Here is a 25,401-nt window from a genome sequence, read left to right on the forward strand (position 1 = left end):
GGCTGCTGGGATCTGGTAGTAGTGTTCTGTTGCTTGATCTCATAAGCATTACTTTGAGAAAATTCAGGGAGCTATGCTGTATGTATCTGATTCTTCAATAAAATGTATCGAAACCGAACACCACTTATGTGCATTTATATGTTACATGTACACAGAACTCTGTTTCCTCTTTATTCGGTAAAGCAGTTATTTTGGTTTTATCTCTAGGCTTTTACCATTTTTCATTTAAAAATAATATCATTGTGTTTCTGTTCTTAGTCAGCATTTTTACTTACCTTTCTTTATGTATTGGCTATTAAGTTAGCTGTCTTAGATTCCTGTTCTGTGTGTATTTAGCCCCCTGCCAGTCTCTTGATTTTTTTGTCTTTCCCCACCTCTGTCTTCTCTGAACTAGTCATACCATGTAATTTAACATATATGTTAGAGACTATTTAGTAGTTTTAAAGTAGTTTATTTTACTGTTACTAGTTTTAAAAGTAGGTGAGCTTATTTTTAATAGACTTTTATGACAGTCTGTCCTCAATTCTAGTCCCTGCTTACAAAGCTATACATTGTTATGGCTAGATCTCCACTGATTTTCCGTCTTTTCTAAGACAGTGACCCCTAAAAGAGCAAATTCTTTTCCTACTCAAGGTGTAAAACAATTGTAAGATCCTTTTTAAAGGAGAGTCCACAAGCTTCCATTGTTTTCCTAATGAGAACATTACGTTTAATCAGTTGACCTGAAAACCTTATTTTACTTCCTGTTTATGTAACTTTATATTCTTTTTGACAGCATGATTCTGGAACAGAGTGCACACCAGGAGAATCTAAGAATTTGGGGCAAAAAGAAAATGGCAATTACATCATGTATGCAAGAGCAACATCTGGGGACAAACTTAACAACAATAAATTCTCACTCTGTAGTATTAGAAATATAAGCCAAGTTCTTGAGAAGAAGAGAAACAACTGTTTTGTTGGTATGTATATTTTCCTAACATTTTGTTATGAACATTTTCAAACATTCAGACAACTTGAAAGAATTCTATAGTGATTATTGACATACCCACCACCTGCATTTTACTGTTGCTAACACTTTGCTGTATTTCCTTTATCTCGTTATTTCTTAATCTTGCCATCTCTCAATTCATGTTTTATTGCAATTTGAAGTAAGTTGCAGCCATCAGTATACTTCACACCTAAACATTTTAGTTTACAAATCATTAACTAGAGTTCAATATTGCTTATAGTTCTTTTTCTGTTTTCTGCATAAGTGAAATACACAAATTTTAAGTGCATCATTTGATAAGTTTTGACAGATGCATTTACCTCTGTAAACTACCTAGCAAGATACAGGATGTTTCTGTCACCCCAGAACTTTCTTTTATCACCCTTCCCAATCAGGCTTTGTCCCAACACACCCTCAGAGGCAACCGCTATCTGATTTATTTCACTATACATTGTCTTTGTCTTCATATAAGTGGAAGTATACAGTTTGTACCCTTTTGTGGAAGGCTATTTAACTCAGCATACAGCTTCGAGATTCATCTTTAGTATTTTACTCCTTTTTATTGCTGAGTAGTATTACATTGTATGAATATGTCCTAGTTTGTACGTCTATTCTCCTATCATGAATACCTTGGATTTGGGCTAATGTAAATAAAGTTACTATGAAATTATTTCTTATTTTAGCAAAATATATATAACATAAAATTTGCCATTTTAAACTGATTTTAAATGTACAGTTCTGTGACATTAATTATATGTACAATGTTGAATGTGAATATAATCAATACATTCACTCTTCATTTGCACACTTTTTCATCATCCCAACAGAAATTCTATAACCATTAAGCAGTAAAGCTCTGTCTTCCCCTCAGCCCCTGGTAACCTCTAATCCACTTTCTGTCTTTATGAATTGGCCTGTTTTGGGTATCTCATGTAAGTGGGGACATACAATATTTGTTCTTTTATGCCTGGCGTATTTCACTTAGCATAATATTTTCAAGGTTTGTCTGTGTTTTAGTATGTATCAGAGTTCCATTCCTTTTTATGGCTGAATAATATTCCATTATATGTATAGACCAGATTTTGTTCTTCCGTTCATCTGTTATGTCTTTCGTGTGGCATTGAACATACTCTAAATATTTACTTTGTATTAGGGTTTTTTTTGTGTGTGTGTCCTTGTCCTATTTCACAAGACCATAGGTTTCTTTAGGGGAAACACTGAGGCCTATTCATCTTTGTACATTAAGAGCACTTAAAGAGGGGTTAAACATGTGACAGCAAAGGAGAAAGAATTGGGGAAGATTTCCAGATAAGCATGGGATTTTGTTTTTAATTGAAATTTTATTGAGATAATTATAGATTCACATACAGTTCATAAGAAGTAATAGATTCTCTGTACCCTTCACTCAGTTCCCTCCAATGGTAATGCCTTGTAAGACTGTAGTACAATATCATGACCAGTATGTTGATATTGAGAAAATCCATAGATCTTATTCCAATTTCCCTAGTTTTTTTGTTCTCATTTCTCTTTGTGTGTATTTAGTTCTATACAATTTTATTACATGCGTAGATTTATGTATCCACTATCACAGTCAAGAATCAGAACACTTCTGTCATTACAAGGATCCCTCATTGTTTTATAACCATGCTTACCTCCCTTCTGTTGTTCCTTCCTCCCCGCTGCTACCCTGTTCTCCATATGCAAAATTTCGTCACTTCAAAAAGTTATATAAATAAAATCAGACAGTATACAACCTTTTGGAATTGCCTTTTTTTACTCAACATAATTCCCTGGGGATTCATCTAAATTGTTGCCTTTATCAATAGTTTGTTCTTTTTTATTTCTGAGTAGTATTCCATGGTATATATGTACTGCAATTTGTTTAACCATCCATTTGAAAGACATCTGGGCTGTTTCCAGTGTTTGGCTATTATGAATAAAGCAGCTGTAAACATTCATGTACAGGTTTTTTGTATAAACAAGTTTTTACTTTGAGATAAATGTTCCCAAATCCAATTGATGGACCATATAGCAATTGCTTGTTTTGCTTTGTACAAAACTGCCAAACTCTTTTCCAGGGTGGCTGTACTATTTTATGTTCTCATCAACACTGCACAAATGATCCAGTTTCTCTGCATCTTCACAACCATTTGGAGTTTTCACAGTTTTTTATTTTAGCTGTTCTGATGGGCGTGTTGTGATATCTTATGGTTTTAATTTGCATTTCTCTGGTGGCTAATGATGCTGAACATCTTTTCATGTACTTATTGACCATTTATAAATCATCTTTGATGAAATGCCTGTCCATGTTTTTTGGTCATTTTTAGTGGGCCTTTTTTCTTTTCTTTGGAGTATTGAGAGTTCTTTATATAGTCTAGATACGTCCTTTGTCAGATACTGGTTTGCAAATATTTTCTCCCAGTCTGTAGCTTGTCTTTTCACCCTTTTCACAGTTCTTTCTTGGAGCAAAAGTTTAAAATTTTGATGAGGTCCAGTTAATCAGTTTTTTATTGTGTTGATTGGCCTTATCTTTTAAAGCCTTCTTTTTCTTTTAAAAGGGCAGATTGAAATTACATTGATGTTATCATTTTTGTTATTGTTATTATCAGTGGTTGTTTTTCTAATGCTTCTTAATGTACAGGTACATTAAGATTCTTCATTTGTAAACTGGGTTTTCACAGTAAACCTTCTGATATAAGTTGACTTTTAAAAATGTACATATTGCTTTGTAGGTTATTAACAGGAAAGAAAATTTTTTCTTAAATTATAACAAAATGTGTACCTATTATAATTTTTGCATTTAAACAGTATTTTTAGGCCGGACAGGGTGGCTCATGCCTGTAATCCCAGCACTTTGGGAGGCCGAGACAGGGAGATTGCTTGAGGCCAGGAGTTCGAAACCAGCCTGGCCAACATAGCGAAACCCTGTCTCTACAAAAAATAAAAAAATCAGTGAGGCGTGGTGGTGTGTGCCTGTAGTCCCAGCTACTTGGGAGGCTGAGGCACAAGAATTCCTTGAACCCATGATTTGGAGGTTGTAGTGAGCCAAGATCGTGCCACTGCATTTTAACCTGGGCAACAGAGCAAGACTCTATCTCAGACAAACAAACAAACAGTACCTCACTGTTGTTTAAACTGTTAGCAAATAACTAACTTGAAGTACTAATTTTATATGAAATAAAAATTAATATGTAGTAAATAATGTATCATTTTCTGACTTCATTATTTGTTTTCTTATAAATTATGTGTCATGTGAATTATAAAATTATTACTAGACTTGTAAAAATCATTATTATTCACCTAGTATATATGTGCAGATGCATGCTTCTAGTTTTTTTTGTTTTCGTTTTTGCTTTTTTTTTTGAGACAGAGTCTCACTCTGTCATCAGGCTGGAGTGCAGTGGCGCAATCTCGGCTCTCTGCAACCTCTGCCCCCAGGTTCAAGCCATTCTGCTGCCTCAGCCTCCCGAGTAGCTGGGACTGCAGGAACGTGCCACCACGCCTAGCTGATTTTTTTGTATTTTTAGTAGAGACGGGGTTTTACCATGTCGGCCAGGATGGTCTCGATCTCTTGACCTTGTGATCTGCCTGCCTCGGCCTCCCAAAGTGCTGGCATTACAGGAGTGAGCCACCTTGCCTGACCTTTTTTTTTTTTTTTTTTTTCTAATTTCACTTTAAGTTCCAGGTTACAAGTGCAGAATGTGTAGGTTTGTTACATAGGTATACATGTGCCATGGTGGTTTACTGCACCTATCAACACGTCATCTAGGTTTTAAGCCCCACATGCATTAGCTGTTTGTCCTAATGTGCGCCCTCCCCTCACCCCTTACCCCTGGACTGGCCCTGGTGTGTGTTGTTCTCCTCCTTGTGTCCTTGTGTTCTCGTTATTCAACTCCCACTTATAAGTGAGAACATGTGGTGTTTAGTTTTCTGTTCCTGTGTTAGTTTTCTGGGGATGATAGCTTCCAGCTTCATCCATGTCCCTGCAAAGGACATGATCTCATTCATTTTTATGGCTGCGTGGTATTTCATGGTGTATATGTATCACATTTTCTTTATCCAGTCTATCATTGATGGGCATTTGGGTTGATTCCATGTGTTTGCTATTATAAATAGTGCATGCTTCTAGTTTTTGAGAACAAAAGAGATGGTTTAAAGTGAAACAGGGGTGAAGCTTCAGTGACCTCCAAGATTTTTAAAAATAGTCTATGTGGTTAAGAATGAACTTTCTGCTTTCACCTAGGCCAGTCTGCCTCTGGAGAGCAGGGGCCTCCACAGCAATATCCCTGGGGCCCCTGAAATCGGGGTTCAGCTAGGCTCCTCTGTGCGCTGAGGGTCTGGGTTCCCAGTCCTGTTGCCAAGTGGCTTTGTCCCAGATCCTTTCTTCTGGGCTGGTGCGAGTGCATATGTTCGTGCCAAGCTTCTGTTTTATATTGCAGATATAAATAAAGGAAGACAATTTACCATAAAGAAATAATTATCTGAATATAAAGCCAGTCTTTCTAGAACATTTTTGATTTAGATGGGCTTCCTGTGGGGTTCCTGTGTTGAGATGTATGGGTTCCTGTTTTGAGATGTATGTGTTGCCTTCTACTTATTCATTTCTCAACTGAAAGCCTGTACAATGACTGTTTTCCACGTCGATTTGGTGTAGTAGAAAGAAAAGAGCACCAGATTGTAGACCTAGAAAACCCTAGGTATAGTCTGTGTTTTGCCTATACTGGGATATATGGTCTCTAGCAAGTTACAGACTCCCTGGAAGTTAGTTTTATTTCCTAGAACATTTAAGGCATTTGATTTTTATCATTCTCTGCAGTTGCTGAGGCTGTTTGATTTTATGATCTTACAAAGAGGAGCATTTCTGTTCCAATTTTAAATTCCATTGACAAAAATCAAAGAACTTTAGAAGACTGCTGAAGAAATTTTCTAAAATTATTCACTATGCTTAGATGAGACTGTCTAATCTTAATCAACCAAGATCTGGCTCAATACCGTTAAGGTCTGTGAGAATACAGAAGATATAAATAATACATGTTTGTTCCCTTAAGGAGCTTGGTTTAGTTCAGCAGCAAAACTAATGTACATAAAAAAAAATTACCTACTGATTGCATTACAATAAGCTAAATAGAATGTGGGAGATTTCATAGACAAAATCACCCAACTTCTTTAACAGATCAATGGTATAAAAATAAATAAAAATGGGGAAATCTATTATACGTTAAAAGAACATAAGAGACCTGTCAAAAAGCAACCATGAGGGGAGGAGTTGGGGTTAGGGGAACCTCGGGTTTGAAACTGGATTGACGGCTACAAATTGTAAAGAGACATTTGAGGAAAATTGAACATGGCTTGGCTGTTAGATGTTATTAAGCATGTTATAAATTTTGTTAGATATGATCATGTTTATTATGGTTAGGTTTAAATAAGAAAAAACTTTGTCTTAGTGATACATCCTGAAGTATTTACAGGGACAATAATATGTTAGGTGGGGTTGTTTTAAAATACTCCAGAAAAAAATTGTGGGAGTAAATGAGACAAGAACAGCATGTTGTTGATAGTTGTTAAAGATGAGGGATTGGTACATGGGAGTTCATTGTACCTATTCTTTTACTACTTTTAGGTATGTTCGAAATTTTCTGTTGCAAAAAAAGGCTTAATTTTTTTTTCCTGGTTAGTGAAGCACTAACTTGATTTGTATTTGTGTGATATAAATAGTACAGTCAATAAAGCTCAATGTAGCATGGCCTAACTTGCAAGTTACTGCTTCTAGAAGGGACCCTCTGTCAAATACCCTCACTGTACAGATTAAGAAACTGAAGGCCCCAAAAGGCAAGTGACTTGCCCAAGATCTCATTGCTAGTTAGTAGCAGACCCCCGTTAGAATTAGATCTCGTGATTTCCATATTCCCAGTTGGTTCTACTTATTCATCAAAGTTTTCCTCTGTCCCTTTGTTATGATGGTCTAAAGAATTTGTGAATTTTAAATAAAATTAATGTGTGCACGTAATACTTACCTTGTCTTGTTTATTTTCCCCAGAATCTGGCCAACCTATTTGTGGAAATGGAATGGTAGAACAAGGTGAAGAATGTGATTGTGGCTATAGTGACCAGTGTAAAGATGAATGCTGCTTCGATGCAAATCAACCAGAGGGAAGAAAATGCAAACTGAAACCTGGGAAGCAGTGCAGGTACCTTGCTAATTTCAGTGATGTTAACGTTCTTACAAAGTTGCCTGAATGCAGTTATGACAAATTTAAAACTGAGGTTAAGAGATGCATATGGTTTTGAAACTTTGCTTTTATTTGTTGTTCGTTTTCTTTTTCTGAAGTAGTGTTGGTAGTGCTCTGTTACTGGCAGATTGAACTACATTTTTTTTTTTTTTTTTTTTTGAGACAGGGTCTCACTCTGTTGCCCAGGCTGGAGTGCAGTGGCATGATCTTGGCTCACTGCAACTTCTACCTCCCGGGCTCAATTGATGCTCCCACCTCAGCCCCCTGAGTAGCTGGGACTATAGGCATGTGCTACCACACCCAGCTAATTTTTGTATTTTTTTGTGGAGACAGAGTTATGCCATTTGCCCAGGCTTGTTTGGACTACTTTTAATAGTAATTTGTGTGGTGAGTGTTAACAAAAGGACATACTCAAAGGACATACTAAAAAGAATCCTAAAAAATACATATTCTTTAGTTACTTATTGTGAAAATATAACTATCTTCCATATTTTTAAAATCTTAACTTTAAATAGTTAATGTGGTTTCCATTTACTTTTCTAACTTGGTGAAATGTAACTATTTCATTTGTCAAATTTACTTTGGTAGCAGTGTAAGCAATTGTTTGTACAATACTTTTTTTTTTTTTTTTTTGAGATGGAGTCTCAAAAAAACCTGTCGCCCAGGCTGGAGTGCAGTGGCATGATTTCAGCTCACTGCAACCTCTGCCTCCCAGGTTCAAGCAATTATCCTGCCTCAGCCTCCTGAGTAGCTGGGACTACAGGTGTGTGCCACCATGCCTGGCTAATTTTTTGTATTTTAGTAGAGTTGGGGTTTCACTATGTTAGCCAAATTGGTCTTGGACCCCCGATCTCAAGCGATCTGCCCACCTTCGCCTCCCAAAGTGCTAGGATTACAGGCGTGAGCCACCGCACCTGGCCATTTCAATATGTTTTAAACGGCTGGTCTGTGTATCCTAGTTTGATTTTAGTATGAAAATGTGAGAGAAAGTGATAAATTAACTAATGTGTGATGTAACTGAAAAAATACTGATAAATTGCCTAATATTAAATCCATTTTCCATTATAGCCCTTTACTAAAGGTAAACAGGGCAAGAATGTGGAATGTAGTATGCTTTGACTATTAAAAAAAAAAAGACAAACACTTTTCTTGACTGGTTTAGTAGCTTCCTATTCCTTTTTTAAAAAATTTTTTTTTTGAGACGGAGTCTTGCTCTGTCGCCCAGGCTGGGGTGCAGTGGTGCGATCTCTGCTCACTAAAAGCTCCGCCTCCCGGGTTCATGCCATTCTCCTGCCTCAGCCTCCCAAGTAGCTGGGACTACAGGCACCCGCCACCACGCCTGGCTAATTTTTTGTATTTTTAGTAGAGACGTGGTTTCACCTTGTTAGCCAGGGTGGTCTCTATCTCCTGATCTCGTGATCCGCCTGCTTTGGCCTCCCAAAGTGCTGGGATTACAGGTGTGAGCCACTGTGCCTGGCCCCTATTCCATTTTTAATTGATACATAATAATTATACATATTTATGAGGTATATGTGATATTTTGATACATGCATACAGTAAGTAATGATCAAATCAAGGTAATTAGGATATTTATCTCCTCAGATATTTATCATTTCTTTGTCTTGGGAACATTTCAAATCTTCTATTTGAAATTTACAATTAGTTATTGTTAATTGTAGTAACTTTACTGTGCTATCAAAACACTAGAGCTCATTCCTTCTGTGGGTTTGTACCCATTAACCAATCTCTCTTTATCCACCTCCCCACTACCCTTCTCATCCTCTTACAACCACCGTTCTACTCTCTACCTCTATGAGATCAACTTACTTTGCTCTCACATATGAGTAAAAACATGTGCTATTTGTCTTTCTATGTCTGGCTTATTTTATTTAACATGATGACTTCTATTTCCGTTCATGTTACTGCACATGACAGTATTTTGCTCTTTTTTGTGACCAAATATATACCACCTTTTCTTTATCCATTTGTCTCTTGGTGGACACTTAGACTGATTCTGTATCTTGGCTACTGTGCGTAGTGATACAATAAACAGGGGGCTGTAGATATCCCTTTTGCATACTGACTTCCTTTTCTTTGGATGTATACCCAGCTGGATCATATAGTAGATCTATCTTTAGTTTTTAGAGGAACTTCTATACCAGTTTAAACAGTGGCTATACTAATTTATATTCCCACCAGCAGTAAACTAATGATTCCTGATCTCCGCATCCTTGCCAGTGTCTTTATTTATTTATTTATTTGATCATTTCGATAATGGTCATTTTAACTGGGTGTATCTCACTGTGGCTTTGATTTGCATTTCCCTGATGATTAGTGATATTGAACATTTTTTCATATATGTCTTCTTTTGAGAAATGTTTATTTAGATCATTTGTCTACTTTTCAGTGAGATTATTTAGTTTTTTGCTGTTGAGTTGTTTGAGTTCCTTATACATTCTATCAGTCCCTAGTCAGATGAATAATTTGAAAATGTTTTCTGCCATTCAACAGATTGTCTCTTCACTCTGTTGATTGTTTCCTTTTCTGTGCAGAAGCTTTTTGGTGTGTGTAACCCTATTTGCCTATTTTTGCTTTTGTTGTCTGCGCTATTGAGGTCTTACTCAAAAATCTTGGCTCAGATCAATGTCCTGATGTCCTTCCCCAATGTTTTCTTTTAGTAGTTTCATAGTTGCAGGTCTTAAATTTACATTACATTTTGATTTGGTTTTTGTATGTGGTGAGACATAGGGGTCTAATTTCATTTTTCTGCATATAGATATCCAGTTTTCCCATCACCACTTATTGAAGAGACTGTCCTTTCCCCACTGAATGTTCAAAAATCACCTTTGTCAAAAATCAATTGGCTGTAAATATATAGATTTATTTCTGAATTCTCTGTTCTGTTTCATTGGTTGATGTGTCTGTTTTTATGTCAGTATCATGCTGTTTTAGTTGCTATAGCTTTGTCGTATATTTTAAAATTAGGTGGTGTGATGCCTCCAGCTTTATTCTTTTGGCTATTGGAGTCTTCTGTGGTTTCATATGGCTTTTATGATTGTTTTCTCTTTATCTGTAAAGAATGTCATTGGTATTTGGATAGGGATTACATTGAATCTATAGATTGCTTTTGGTAGTATGGCCATTTTCACAGTACTAATTCTTCCAGTCCATGAACATGAAATGTGTTTTTTTTTTTTTTTGACTTGTTCAGTTTCTTTCATCAGTGTTTTATAGTTTTCCTTGTAGAAATTTAATGAACTCACCTCTTTGCGTTTATTAAACTTACTCTTTTTTTTGCAGCTATTATAAATGAGATTGATTTCTTTTTCTGCTATTTTCTTGTATATAGAAACATAACTGGTTTTTTAATGTTAATTTCGTATCCTGCAACTATTCTGAATTCATTTATCAGTTCTAAGAGTTTTCAGTGGAGCTTTAAGGGTTGTCTATTAAGATTATGCTGTGTACAAACAGGAACAGTTTGGCTTCCTCCTTTCCAATTTGGATGTCCTTTATTTTTTTCTCTTGCCTAATTGCTCTGGCTCAGACTTCCATTACTATATTAATAACCATAGTGAGAGTGGACATTCTTTTCTTGTTCTAGTTCTTTTTTTCTTATTTATTTTACCTGGTGATCAGGAAGTATTGTTGGGAAACTTTTTTTTTAATTACTGATTCAATCTTGTTACTTGTGATTGGTCTGTCGGTTTTCTATTCTTACTTCAATCTTGGTAGGTGGTATGTGTCCAGGAATTTATTAATTTTCATTCGGTTTTCCCATTTATTGGCATATAGTTTATTGTAATGGTCTCTAATGATTATTTGTATTTTTGTGGTATCAGTTATAATGTCTCCTTTTTTGTTTCTGATTTTATTTGGATTTTTTTTCCTTGTCTAGTTAATCGATTGTTGATTTTATCTTTCCGAGAAACCAACTGTTCATGTTGTTGATTTTTTTATTATTTATTATTTTTTATTTTTTGAGACGGAGTCTCACTTTGTTCCCTAGGCTGGAGTGCAGTGGTGCAATCTCAGCTCACTGCAAGCTCTGCCTCCTGGATTCACACCATTCTCCTGCCTCAGCCTCCCGAGTAGCTGGTACTACAGGTACCTGCCACCATGTCTGGCTGATTTTTTTTGTATTTTTAGTAAAGACGGGGTTTCACCGTGTTATCCAGGATGGTCTTGATCCCTTGACCTTGTGATCTGTCCGCCTTGGCCTCCTAAAATGCTAGGATTATAGGCATGAGCCACTGTGCCCGGCCCTCTTTTCTTCTACTAATTTGGGGTTTGGTTTGTTCTTGCTTTACTGATTCCTTGAGGTGCATTGTTAGGTTATCTTTCTACTTTTTCTATGTAAACATTTATTGCTATAAACTTCCCTCTTAATATTGCTTTAGCTGTATCCCGTAGTATTTGGTGTGTTGTGTTTGTCTATTTTCAGTTGTTTCAGAGAGCTTTTAAACTTCATTTTTAATTTCTTCATTGACTCATTGGTTGTTCAGGAGCAAGTTGTTTAATTTTTATGTATTTGTACAGTTTCTAAAGTTCCCCTTGTGATTGATCTCTAGTTTTATTCCATTGTGTTCAGAAAAGATACTTGATATGATTTGTTTTTAAACATCTGTTGATAATTGTTTTATAGCCTAATATGTGGTCTGTCCTGGAGAATGTTTCATGTGCTAATGAAAAGAATGTGTATTCTGCCACAGCTGTTGGATGAAATGTTCTGTAAATGTCTGTTAGATCTATTTGGTCTAAAGTACAGTTCCAATCCAGTGTTTCTTTCTTGTTTTTCTGTCTAGATCCTCTGTCCAGTACTGAGAATGGGCTATTGAAGTCTCCAACCGTTACTTTATTGGAGTTGATCTTTCTCTTTAGATCTAATAGTATTTGCTTTATGTATCTGGGTACTCTGGTGTTAGGTGCATATAGATTTAGAATTGTTATATTCCTTTGCTGAATGGAACATTTTATCACTATATAATGACCTTTTTTTGTCTCTTTTCACAGTTTTTTTTTCGGAGACAGGGTCTTGCTCTGTCACCCGGGCTTGAGTGCAGTGGCATGATCTCGGCTCACTGCAACCTACACCTCCTGGGTTCAAGCGATTCTCCTGCCTCAGCCTCCCAAGTAGCTGGGACTACAGGCATGTACCACCATGTCCGACTAATTTTTGTATTTTTAGTAGAGACGGGGTTTCGCCATGTTGGTCAGGCTGGTCTTGAATTCCTGACCTCAGGTGATCTGCCCACCTCGGCGTCCCAAAGTGCTGGCATTACAGGCGTGAGCCACTGCTCCTGGCCCTCTTTTCACAGTTTTTTACTTAAAATCTGTTTTATCTGATACAGGTGTAGCTACTCTTGCTTACTTTGTTTCTTTTGAGTGAAATATCTTTTTCTCTTCCTTTACTTGTAGTCTATATATGTCTTTACAGGTAAAATGATTTTCTTGTAAGCAGCCTATAGTTGGATGTGTCATGTGTTTGGGAGGCTGAGCTGGGAGTTTTGCTTGAGCAGGAGTTCAAGACCAACCTAGGCAACATAGTGAGATCTCATTTCTACAAATAAATTAATACATAAGTAATTTAAAAGCTACAGAGCGAGAAGAGATTAAAATAGGCCCATTCAGCCAGGTTGTGTCTTTTAAGTAGGGGGATTTAATTGGTGTATATTCATGATTGATATCAATAGGTGAGGACTTCCTCTTGTCATTTTGATAATTATTTTGTTTTTTTTTTTTTTTAATTTTTTTTGTTTTTTTTTTGAGACGGAGTCTTGCTCTGTAGCCCAGGCTCGAGTGCAGTGGTGTGATCTCGGCTCACTGCAAGCTCTGCCTCCCGGGTTCACGCCATTCTCCTGCCTCAGCCTCCCTAGTAGCTGGGACTACAGGCACCCGCCACCATGCCCGGCTAATTTTTTGTATTTTTAGTAGAGATGGGGTTTCACCGTGTTAGCCAGGATGGTTTTAATCTCCTGACCTCGTGATCTGCCTGCCTTGGCCTCCCAAAGTGCTGGGATTACAGGCATGAGCCATTGCACCCGGCTGTTTTTTGGTTTTGTTTTGTTTTGTTTTGTTTTTGCATATTCATTCTTCCTTTTTTTCTCTCATTCAGCATTGTGATTTGGTAGTTTTCTGTAGTGATCACATTTGACTCTTCTTTTTCTCATTTGTGTATCACAGTGGCATGTGCTGTACAGCATTGTGGTAATGGCGGTAGTGGTGGTGTAGGTTGTTAGCATTATAATTCTGTGTGTTTTCATAATGGTGATTATTGGTTTCTTTTGCTTCCAGGTGCAGGACTCCCTTGAGTATTTCTTGTAGGGTCAGTCTGGTGGTGATGAATTTCCTATTTTTGCTTGTGTGGGAAAGACTTTATTTGTCCCTCATTTCTGAAGGTAGTTTTGCTGGGTATAGACTCTTGGCTGCTAATTTGTAAACTATCCTTCAGAAATGAGGGACAAATAAAGTCTTACAGATTCTTGGCTGCCAATTTGTTTTTTTCTTTCAGTACTTTGAACATATTATCCCATTCTCTCCATGCCTGTGAAATTTCTGCTGAGAAATCTGCTGCTAGTCTAATAGATACTCCCTTATATGTGACTTGATACTTTTCTCTTGCTGTTTTTTTAGAATTCTCTTTGTCCCTGACTTTTGACAATTTGACTATAAATCCTCAAAGAAGACCTACGTTTTCAGCTATTATTTTAAAAAATAGGTTTTCTTTTTTTCTTTCTTTTTTTTTTTTGAGACAGAGTCTCACTTCATCACCCAGGCTGGAGTGCAGTGGTACAGTTTCAGTTCACTGCAACCTCTGCCTTCCAAGTTCAAGCGATTCTTGTGCCTCAACCTCCTGAGTAGCTGGAATTACAGGTGCGTGCCACCACGCCCAGCTAGTTTTTTTCGTATTTTTAGTAGAGACGGGGTTTCAATCTTCTGACCTCAAGTGATCCACCTGCTTTGGCCTCCCACAGTGTTGAGATTACAGGTGTGAGCCAGTGCACCCAGCCAAAACATAGGTTTTCTGTGCCTTTTTAAACCTCTTCTCCTTCTGTAGCTTTTAAGTGATTGATTGCAGAGATGGGATCTCACTACATTGCCTAAGTTGGTCTTGAACTCCTGGGCTCAAGTGATCCTCCCACCTCAGCCTCCCAAAGTTCTAGCATTACAGGTATGAGTCACTGCACCCAACCTTCTGCAGCTCTTATAATATGAAAATTTATTCACTTTGTGGTGTCCCATAAGTCTTATAGGCTTTCTTCCTTTTTTTTACCTTCCCCTAAATGAGTAATTTCAAACACTCTATCTTGAAGTTGAGATTTTCTTTTGCTTGATCAAGTCTGCTGTTGAAGTTGTTATATATTTTTATTTTATTCATTGAATTCTTAAGCCTCAGGACTTTTGTTTCTCTTTAATGACATTTGTTACTTTTTTGAATTTCTCATTCATATGAATTGTTTTCCTAGTTTCATTGAATTTTTTATCTATATTTTCTTGTGTCTTTTCCCCCAAATCATTATTTTGAATTCCTTTTTAGGCAATTTATTGATTTCGTTTTCATTGGGACCTGTTGCTAGAGAGTTTATTATTTTCCTTTGGTGGTGTCATATATATTTGTTTTTTCATGTTTCTTGAGTCCCTGTGTTGATGTCTGTGTACCTGTCTGGTGGAACAGTCATCTCATCTAAATTTTCTAGAGTGGCTTTCATGGAGATACACTCTCACTTGTAGCTGGGTCTTAGTGTGCTGGTCGGGAAGGGTGTGGTGATTCTTTTTCCAGGTAGGTGCAGTGGTATCATCTCCATGCAGCTTCTTCAGCTGTATTCAACATCATCAATAACTGTAGGCACCTCAGTGGCCTGTGCTGTAGAAGTTTGTGGTAATGGATGCTGGTGTTGTAGGTTGTTAATGTCCTCAGTGGCAACGACGTTTGGGGCCCTCCTATTCTCATTTTTCCCATAATGGTGAGACTTAGCCAAGGGGATCCCTCTTGGTGGCAGGTGTGACATGGCCTGCAAGCACCTGCTGTGGTGCTGGCTTCCAGTTGTGGATGCGTAGAGTAACTATGGGACCGGAGTTCTAGGCTCAGGATCTCACAAACCTATTATGGTACTTATGTCTTGCAGTGCATGTTTACTGTCTGGCAAGATTGAATGTAGGTTGCCTATAGCACCAGGATCTATGACTCTTGGTTACTCCCTAGCAGCTTGGGCCCAGTGGGCCAGTCTGTAGCTGTGATTATACACTTTGTGGGCAGGGTATAGCCCTGGCTTGAGTCCAGGGAAGAGGCGTTCTGGAGATTTTGAGCCCAGAGCACAGTGCATGGCAGTAATTTCGGAGCCTGAGCCAATAGGACTCAGTGGTGAGTTGGGTCGCCGGGGATGGAGGTGGTGGTGAGTCTCGACCCTGGGATGGTGGGGCTTGGCGGTCTCCCAGAGTCTGTGAGACCAGGTGCAGCAACAGCAAGTACCTCAGAATGTTCAAGCACAGCTGTCATTTGGGCCCTAGGGGCAGGGAACAGCACAGTGATGACTACTGTGGGGAGAAGGGTGTCTCAGCAGCTCAGACTCTAGGGGGCTAGTCTAGCTCCAGGCAAGCAGGGTGCTAGAGTTGTTTGGCCTGTAGGTATAGTATCCCGGTTCAGCCATTGATATTTCCCTGGGATGTGAGTTATTGTGTTGGCTTAGCCCTGGAATGCACAGCTCCTCAACTTGGCCAAGGCACTGTTACCTGAAGGAGCAATGTGCTGCTTTATCTCATGCCCTGCAGGGTGTGACTTTTCCGTGTAGGCCCAGGCACTGTTTCTTTGGAACACACAGCTCCACCAGTGCACTGTTTACTCAGGAGGCAGTGTGCAGTTTCAGTTTTTTGAAGTGGTATACCAGTAACATACTTATAATTTAAATATGAGACTTAGGATTTAAAAATTGGTACTATGTCTAATAATGTGGATCTAATCTAATATCTAATAGTATATAGGAAATAACTAGTGATTTACTTTGTTTAATCACTTAATGTTTCTTCTAGTCCAAGTCAAGGTCCTTGTTGTACAGCACAGTGTGCATTCAAGTCAAAGTCTGAGAAGTGTCGGGATGATTCAGACTGTGCAAGGGAAGGAATATGTAATGGCTTCACAGCTCTCTGCCCAGCATCTGACCCTAAACCAAACTTCACAGACTGTAATAGGCATACACAAGTGTGCATTAATGGGGTAAGTATTTAACTATATGTTTTTAAATTTAATTTTAGAAAACTTGTTTTTCTGAAGAATTACTGATGCTTAAATCTACGCAGTTAAAGTAATTAATCTTGGTCTCTGTTTAAGTAATATCCCTATCTATTCCCTCACAAAACCATGAATATATTATGTGGCATTCAATTAGCTACTAATTTGTCTTTCATCTTACCATGTACATGTGATTGATATTCTCTAGAGAAACCTAGTTGTACAACTTGGCATGTGACTTGTCTATAATATTTAAGTTTTATAAAAGAATATTTCAGTAGCCTAAAAGAACTCTTTGGTCATCTCTGAATATGAAACCTTCAGAGCTTTTGTGGCTGAATATCACTTTGCTCTACATGAAGAAAATTTAATTTTTCTTTCTTTATAGAAGAGCTATAATAACCAACATAAAATCGATCCTCATCTAATCTCTTTCTCTGCTTGTATTTCATTTTTTTAAGTTGCCATTGCTTTAAAAGATTTACTATCTTTCTTGGATTTACTGTTTTTCAAATTTTTTCAAATGTATTTATGTAATTCAGTTCTGATACTCATCTCTGTTTGTTTTTCACTTTTATTTCCGTTTAAATATTTTGACAGTGGAAGCTCATACTTGCCTGTTACTATAAAAAATAGGTTTGACTGTATAGGGATTAAATAATTTGTCTTTTATTTTTCTTCTAGCAATGTGCAGGTTCTATCTGTGAGAAATATGGCTTAGAGGAGTGTACGTGTGCCAGTTCTGATGGCAAAGATGATAAAGAATTATGCCATGTATGCTGTATGAAGAAAAGTAAGGCTTTTAAAAATACACGAGTATAAAATCTGCCTCAAACTATTATTTTCTCCTAAATTTTAAGTGTAAAACTTTGACCTACAGTTTGGCCAGATAGTTTCCAGCTAAATCTGTCCTCTGGAGGAGATTATAAATGTAACATAGCATTGTGTCTGTTATTATGGTCTCTACAATGTTTTAAAAATGATAAACTAGACAAAATGTTGCCAGCTTTACAGCAATAATTTACATAAACACTGTTAGACTTTAAGTCATTGTGGACACTGAATCAAGACTTGCGGGTTGCTTGTTTACATTGTAACATTTAATGTGAATTACTAATGGTGTTACCTAGCCTAACTAGAGAAGGTCTATATAACATGTTATGGTAATGATTTCAGACAGTTTTTTTTCCCTCTTTATATTTCCGCAACTGGAAATCTGATCTTCAACTTATATTTGAATCTGATCTTCAGCGTATATTTGGCATTTCTTTTCCAGTGGACCCATCAACTTGTGCCAGTACAGGGTCTGTGCAGTGGAGTAGGCACTTCAGTGGTCGAACCATCACCCTGCAACCTGGATCCCCTTGCAACGATTTTAGAGGTTACTGTGATGTTTTCATGAGGTGCAGATTAGTAGATGCTGATGGTCCTCTAGCTAGGCTTAAAAAAGCAATTTTTAGTCCAGAGCTCTATGAAAACATTGCTGAATGGATTGTGGTAAGTATGTTTTTTATTTACAAAGAAAACTTAAAGTGGTTTGATCTTAATTTTACTTGGCCAGAAGTCATCAAAGTTATGAGAAAACAACTTAACTATTTATATTAGAATTACTTTATATGAAGATGTTTAAATTTCTAATATTTCTGGTTATTATTTCCTTCTGAAGTGATCAGAATCATGTGTATGATTCATAGATTGCTTAGTAGGTGATGGGAGTCATTCTGTTTTACCGTGCTCCTTAGTTCATCTCCTGGATGGGTTACTTCTTTTGGTGCATATTATTAGGGCATTTTCATGGGACTTAAAAAAAAAATTTTTTTTTTTGTTTTTCAAGACAGCTTATTTGCCCAAATCATGGACTAATTGGTGATTTTTCCTGATCTTTCAGTATAATCTCTGGGTCTTCATCTTGTCTGTAATAGGAAATGTTGAACAGAGTAAGATCAGATACACAGCCTTTTGTAGATCTGCTAATGATTGTGGACGTTCATCCAATAGTAATCCACTGAACGCTTATTTTTAAGCCCACGTATCTCCAAGTTGTACAAACACGGAATTACCTGATATTTTCTTAAAAGATTGTCAAGAATGACTATCTCAACTTAAGTGTTCATGCTTTAAAAGTGATTACATTAAAATATCTATAGGAAGCTTGCAAATGATATATTTGAGAATGTGCTATAATTGAACTGAATGTAGTTTGCTTTGGAAATTGACTTATAACTCAGATTCCTCTTTCTCAAATTATTTGTGTGTGTGTGTGTGTGTGTTTGTGTGTATGTGTGTGTGCGTTTAGGACTATGGATGCCTTAAAGCACAAAAGATGTTGTTTGTGTGGGATGTCAGCCTTTTTTGTACTCTTCTAATAACATTCTAGAGTAAAAATTGTATAGTTACCTCCAGCATTTAAAATGATGTTTACCGTTCCTAGGACACATTAGGATATGTGATTTTTAGATATGTAATGATCATGGAGTAGAAGGATTGTTGAAATTGGATTTAGGAGATCTACCTAGGTTTCAAACTAACTACTTGAGCAGTTGACTTAACTTAGGTTTCCTTAAAACATGTTACTCTTTTTTTTAATTCCTGTGCTTGTTGCATAGTAAGTTCTAGTAAATATCTGTCAAACTGAAGTTGTCTTCTGGTACCATGGTGTAGTGGAAAGAGCACAGGTTTGAGAATCACTTAAGGATTCAAATAATCTTTCTGGCGTTTATCAATTCTGTGACTTCAAGCAGCTTACCTTTCTTGACCCTTCTTTATTTTCAACTCAGCTATTTTTTTTTCTGATTATCTCTAATAAGAAAAGTTGAAATTTGGTATACGTGTCTGCTGTAGAGGACAGTGTATACAGAAAAGGAAAGGGGATCTCAGAATTACATTCTACTGAGTATATATTGTGTTAGATATTTTAGATTTTTGGGGTACTAAATCATATCTAAACATAGTATTTTTTACTTTTCTCTATTATCTCTAATTTTGACTCATTACATTATTTAGAATTTCAAAAGCCCATTTATTTTCACTTTAAAAATATTTAGTAGACATGATCTTTTAAGTATTTTTAAGACCTTTTCTCCCCATATTTTAGACGTGAGGATTAATGAAATGTTGCACAATGAATTGGCAACATGAAGTCCTTTCTTGTACTCTGGAACCAATTAATCAGACACTTTCAAGTTTATAGACGTTAACTTTAAGTGTGTGTGGGATAGCACATGCCTTTATTTTATATCATTGTTGACAGTCATATGCCAGTCTTTCGAATAGCATGCTCGTAATGTGTGAAGAGTACCGCTAGGCTGTTGGTGCATTTGTGGGCATTAACCACATCAAGCAGTAAGATAATAAACATCCGCTTCTTTACAAGTTACTTGTCTCATTTGCTTATGTGCATAGTTTACTTGCATACCAGGGTTTATCATGTTAGGGAAGTGCCCTTCCAGTTAGTAATACAGATTATCAAGATCTTCTGGTGTAAGAAGCTGTGAAAGAAGTGAGGGGTTAGTTTCACTACTTTCCTTTCCAGTAGTGCCTGGTGGCCTTTTGTCTTCTTTCTGTGGTACACTATGGCAGCTTTTCTCCTCATGCAGGGTAGAGTAAGAAGAACTTTAACAATTTAGAACTTCGGGGCATGGGTTATTGACTGCTGCTACTGGTACCATGGAAGTGATACTTTCTTTTCTGTGTTGACAACTATGTTTTGATTTTTCCAAATACATTTACTGTGTTTGCTGAGTGCCTACTGTGTGTCTGGACAGGATAAAATGATAAACATCCTTTAGATTTATCAAAGAGTCATCTAGTTCTTGAAACGTTTAAAAGCATTCGTCAGTAAATCTGTTGAGACCTTGTTTCAGCATCTCCTTTTCTTTAATTAGGGATTGAGAGCATTGGTAATTCATTTCCAGTTTCTTCTATAGTTGATGTGTTCTGATTTTCTGTATCTTTCACGTTAGATTTGACATTGTAGAAAACCACCTCTTACCTTGCCTTTTATTTTTCAAATTTATTGTTGTGTTTCCCCTCCTTTTAAAAATCATTGCCTGATAATTTTGTGGTTTTTTTCTTTTTAATTTGTTGAGATTTATCAGGAGTTTGTATTTTTTTATTGCTGATTTATCAAGAGTCAAACACCTTCTCATTTTAAAATTAATTTCTGCTGTCATATTTTGCTATAATTTTATGCATCTAAGTATTAAGTATCTGGTTTTCTTTATGAATGAAAGATTTAGAGCACTGTTTCCCAAATGCTTAACAGAACACTAGTTCCATTAGATGTTCTAGGCCTTCAATGGTCAAATGAATCTGGAAAACTACTCCATACTATAGACCTTTCTTGGAGATTTGTGAGAAGATTTTGAGAAGTCCTGTGATAAATAAATCCTTTAAACTTAATTTTCCAAACTTACCTAACCCTAGAAACTTTTATCATGAAAAGACTAAGTCCTAAATATCCTTAGATGTCATTTGGGAAAATATTGATTAATAGCAGTAGTTCTCAATCCTGGTTGTATACCAGAATCACCCTAGGGTTTGGACTAATTAAATCAGAATCTCTTGGGTTTAAGTATCTGGGTCTTTTAAAACTCTCCAGTTAATTCTGATGAAGAGCCAGGGTTAAGAACCACTCATCTAGAACAGGGGTTGGCAAACTATGGCCCATGGGCCAAATCCAGCCCGTGCCTATTTCTGTATGGCTCAGAAGCTAAGAACGGTTTTTACATTTTTAAATGATTGAAAAAAATGTAAAAATTATCAAAATAACATTCTTTTAAAAATCATATGAAATTCAAATTTCAGTACTGATAACATTTTATTGGAACATGGCCACACCCATTTGTTTACACATTGTCTTTGGCTGCTTTTGCACTTTGAGTAGCTGCAACAGTGACTGTATGACCCCACAAAACCTAAAATGTTTATCTGGGCCTTTATGGGAAATATTTGCCAACTCCTGATCAAGAGCAGTGAACTCAAAGCGTAGGCCTGAGAAGCAGCATCAGCATCACCTGGGAACTTCATAGAAATGCAAATTCTCAGGTTCCATTCCAGACCCACTGAGTCAGTAGGTGATGGTGCATACTAATAGTTTGTCTGCCGTTTTTTTCAGTCTCTGCGATATGACGACTCCTTTTTAAAAAGACTTGTAACAGAAATTTTCCATTTTGTCATCTTGATATGTTGAAAATAGAAGGTGGTTTCATTGCTTTATGGAACAGACCACATAGCATAGCACTTATGAAACTTTAACAACAAAGATATAATAATATTGTAGGGTTTTTAGCATATAGTGAGGACACAGTATACATCTGCTAGATGAGTGAGGCAGATTTCTAAAATGTAATAATTTATATGGAAAAGAGTAAAAACTGTGCATATTAACTTTGAAACTGGAATGTTTTCAGGTTCCTGTTAGTGGTATTTTATCTTACTTGCCCAGGGTGAGCTTAAAGTAACCAGAAGTTTAGTACAAGTTGCTTTCTGCTTGGCAGATTGCTATTGCTGCTGCTGCTAGTGGTGGTGGTGGGAGTTTGAAGGATAGGAGGAGTATATAGTCAAAGTCCAGACTATAGTATTATGTCTTCTGAAAAATTGAAAGGAAACTTTCTGCCCCTATAGGGATGACATAATCAGTATCATGACAAGGAGCTGTGGACCCCACATGGTCTTGTGACCCATGGGAAGTCCAGAATGCGTTTGCTGAGAGTGAGCATTGTTGAACACTGGAGTATTCATTGAAAGGATTATATGGTTGACTTTCTGGAGGTCTTTAAGAACAATAGATTATCTTATGTCTGAAGAGACTTGAGTGCATGTCTTCCCTGTCCTTGCTCATGCACTTTTTTTAGATGATACTTGCTTTATCATTTTGTTACCATATAGGTTCTTTTTGTTTATATTTAGATTATCAAATTAAATACTATTGTAATTAATACATAATAAATTAGACTATTTAATTTTGACTTTTTACTTTATTATTGGCTATGTTTAAGTGCCTGTATTGAACATCATCTCTCTGTTTGTTATGTAGAATTATTTTCTGGGTTGAGAAACTTCTTGAGTTTTTGAAAAATGGTTGGATGTCTTCTCTTTGTCCCTAAAGTTTTGCTTAACACCCTTGTCTCTGAGATATAAGACTCTAGTACTCAGTTTACACTCAGTAAATGTTCATTGAATGAATGACAGCTCCCCTTTCTTTCAGACTAACAGGTGGTCAATTTGTGATCTTTTCTTTTGAGAGAAATGCATATTTTACATTTACTAGCCTAGTTAGTATTCCTTTCCCTGATTTTATAGTATATTTAAAGGGGATAGCATGCAATTTAGCATTTAACTCATTCTTTTTTAAAAAGAAAAACTATAAAGGTGGCTGTACTTACTAATGTTTTCAGATGCACTATTTATTTTGTTTAGTTTTTCTTGCTATCTTCTGTCTATTGCCATGTTCCATTTCCCCACACGCTAAATTCACAAAAGCTACTATCATTGGCACTGAAACATCTCAAGCATTGGGCTTGTGAGATACATAGTTACCTGAAAAAAATTAGAATAAAGCCAGGAACACTGTGCTAGAAGGAACTGGAAGTTCTCAAGGGCTTGAGTGCCATATTTTATTATGTATCTGTTGATCTGAACTGCGACTAGGTTCTTTTTTCCTTTGTTTTTTACAGTTTTAACCACTACTAAATCTGGGCTTTCTGTCTCCAATCTGCCTCTCTTACTGCCATAGTGTGTACTTGTATGGCGCTTTATTTAAATCTATAGGCCAGGTACGGTAGCTTATACCTTTAATCTTAGCACTTTGGGAGGTTGAGGAGGGAAAATTTGCTGGAGACTAGCAGTTGAAGACCAACCTGGACAACCTAGCAAGACTCTGTGTATGCAAATAAATAAATAAATGAATTCGCAGGGTGTGGCGGCATATACCTTGTAGTCCCAGCTACTCAGGAGGATCACCACAGCCCAGGAGGGCAAGGCTGCAGTGAGCCGTGATTGCACCACTGCATTCCAGCTTGGGCAACAGAGCAAGACCCTGTCTCTTAAAAGAGAAAAAAAAAGAGTGTGTAGGTACTAAAAAGACTGTCATTAAATATATCCAAACCAGTTTTACTGTCCTGTCTCTGTTGTAACAGCCTTGTCACATTATTTGTATGTGTTAGGCAATCTAGAAATAATAAATGAGCTGTTAGGTATGTTTCAAGGTCAATATTTAAATAATGACTTACTTGTAATAACTAGTTCAACAAGTATTTTGTTTGTTGGGTAGGTACTGAGGTAATAGGATATAAGTCCAGGGAGCTCACAGGTCAGTTTGGGATAGAGAAGACAGGCCAGAGAAACGTATCTTCAGTCTGTATGCTGTTTTCACAGAACTAGGAGAACCTATTAGGAAAAGCCTTTAAGGAGATAACGCCAGAGCTAAGTTCTTTTTTTATTTTTATTTTTGAAATGGAGTCTCATCCACCTAGGCTGGAGTGCAGTGGCGTAATCTCGGCTCACTGCAACCACCGTCTCCCAGGTTCAAGCGGTTCTCCTGTCTCAGCCTCCTGAGTAGCTGAGATTACAGGTACCTGCCATCATGCTTGGCTAATTTTTGTATTTTAGTACAGATGGGGTTTCACCATGTTGGCCAGGCTGGTCTTGAACACCTGACCTCAGGTGATCCACCCGCCCCAGCTTCCCACAGTGCTAGGATTACAGACATGAGCCACCGTGCCCGGCCAAGCTAAGTTCTTAAGAATTAGTAGAAGTAGAGAGTACAGAAATATTTTATGGGGACAGAGCATGTGAAAAAGTCACAGAAGTATGAATTTTGCAAAACAAACATTTTTTTTCTATTTTTTTTCTTTTGAAAAATTTGATTATTCTTTTTTTAGTTGACAAAGTAATAGATTCAAAAGTAGGCCTTTTTGTTGTTGTTGTTGTTTTTTACCCTGGACCCCCAATCTTTCTAGGATGGATTTCTTGTGTATTCTTCGAAACTGTCTATACCACTCTAAGGATATATACTTTTTAAAAAGGTGGAATCATATACACTTTGCTGTACTTTATCGTGTACTCAAGTTTTTGCTTTTGCTTTTTTCCCTCTCTTCTACATAGTGGTCTATCTTGGAAATCTTTGGTGGGAAGCATTCGAAGAAGGGTTTGACATGAAGGAGTAACATGGTCAGTTCCATATTTTAGGTAGCCATAACACTGATGGCCATATTTTCATAAAAATGAAAGTAAAGATGAAGGAAGGAAATATATTCAAGATGATAATGACTTTAGGAATAGAAGTGTATCTCCTGTATCCCACTTGCCCATCAACGGGAGAAAGCTAGTAGGAAAACTCTTAAGCCTTTGTACTCGTGGATTGGCTCACATTAGAGGTGTTACTACTTCCCCAGCAGGTGTTTGGAAATGTGCGGTGGTTGTCAGAGTAACTGAAGGAGCTCTACTGGCATTTGATGGATGGGGGCCACGGATGCTAAACTTTCTGCATTACTCAAAATGGTCCTGTACTGCTTTGACAGACTGAGGGTGGCCTTCTACCCTGTCTTGCGATAAGTAGCAGGTCTGTTATTTGAGGATGAATAAAAACAAAAAACAATAGGAGTCTATAGAATACCTATATAATAAAGGAATGGGAACATCATCCTAAAGACTAACAAGGAGAGCAGAGCTCTGAACATGATTTTTATAGAAAACAAAATAAAATTTAAAAAAAAATCTGGCAGTCTCAAGAAGTGGCTTTTAAAAAATAGATTGTAAAGTTTTAATTTCCAAGCCAGATTCAGCCCTGTCAGCATGTTTTGTATATTCTACATATTGTTTTAAGAAATTTCTCACAAGTTTGCCAGCATTTAAAAATAGATTTTAAATAAAAATTCCGATATATTGCTTCTCTTGAAAAATCAGATCTTTAAGCAGTAAGGTTGAATTGCATTCCACCTTACCTTCCATGTAAG

At 36.9% G+C, this 25,401-nt stretch overlaps 1 protein-coding gene across 2 annotated transcripts in view; it reads left to right on the forward strand.

Moving 5' to 3' along the window:
- The window catches only part of ADAM10 (ADAM metallopeptidase domain 10), a 166,650-nt gene that overhangs the window by 133,825 nt on the left and 7,424 nt on the right, over positions 1–25,401 (forward strand). For both annotated transcript variants that reach the window (XM_055278361.2, XM_063639017.1), the window contains 5 exons: positions 776–959; positions 7,026–7,176; positions 16,246–16,429; positions 17,129–17,237; positions 17,721–17,941. In XM_055278361.2, coding sequence (XP_055134336.1) covers positions 776–959; positions 7,026–7,176; positions 16,246–16,429; positions 17,129–17,237; positions 17,721–17,941 — 849 coding nt within the window. The remainder of the gene's footprint in view (positions 1–775; positions 960–7,025; positions 7,177–16,245; positions 16,430–17,128; positions 17,238–17,720; positions 17,942–25,401) is intronic.

Source organism: Symphalangus syndactylus, chromosome 5 (genome assembly GCF_028878055.3).
Source record: "Symphalangus syndactylus isolate Jambi chromosome 5, NHGRI_mSymSyn1-v2.1_pri, whole genome shotgun sequence".
NCBI lineage: Eukaryota > Metazoa > Chordata > Mammalia > Primates > Hylobatidae > Symphalangus > Symphalangus syndactylus.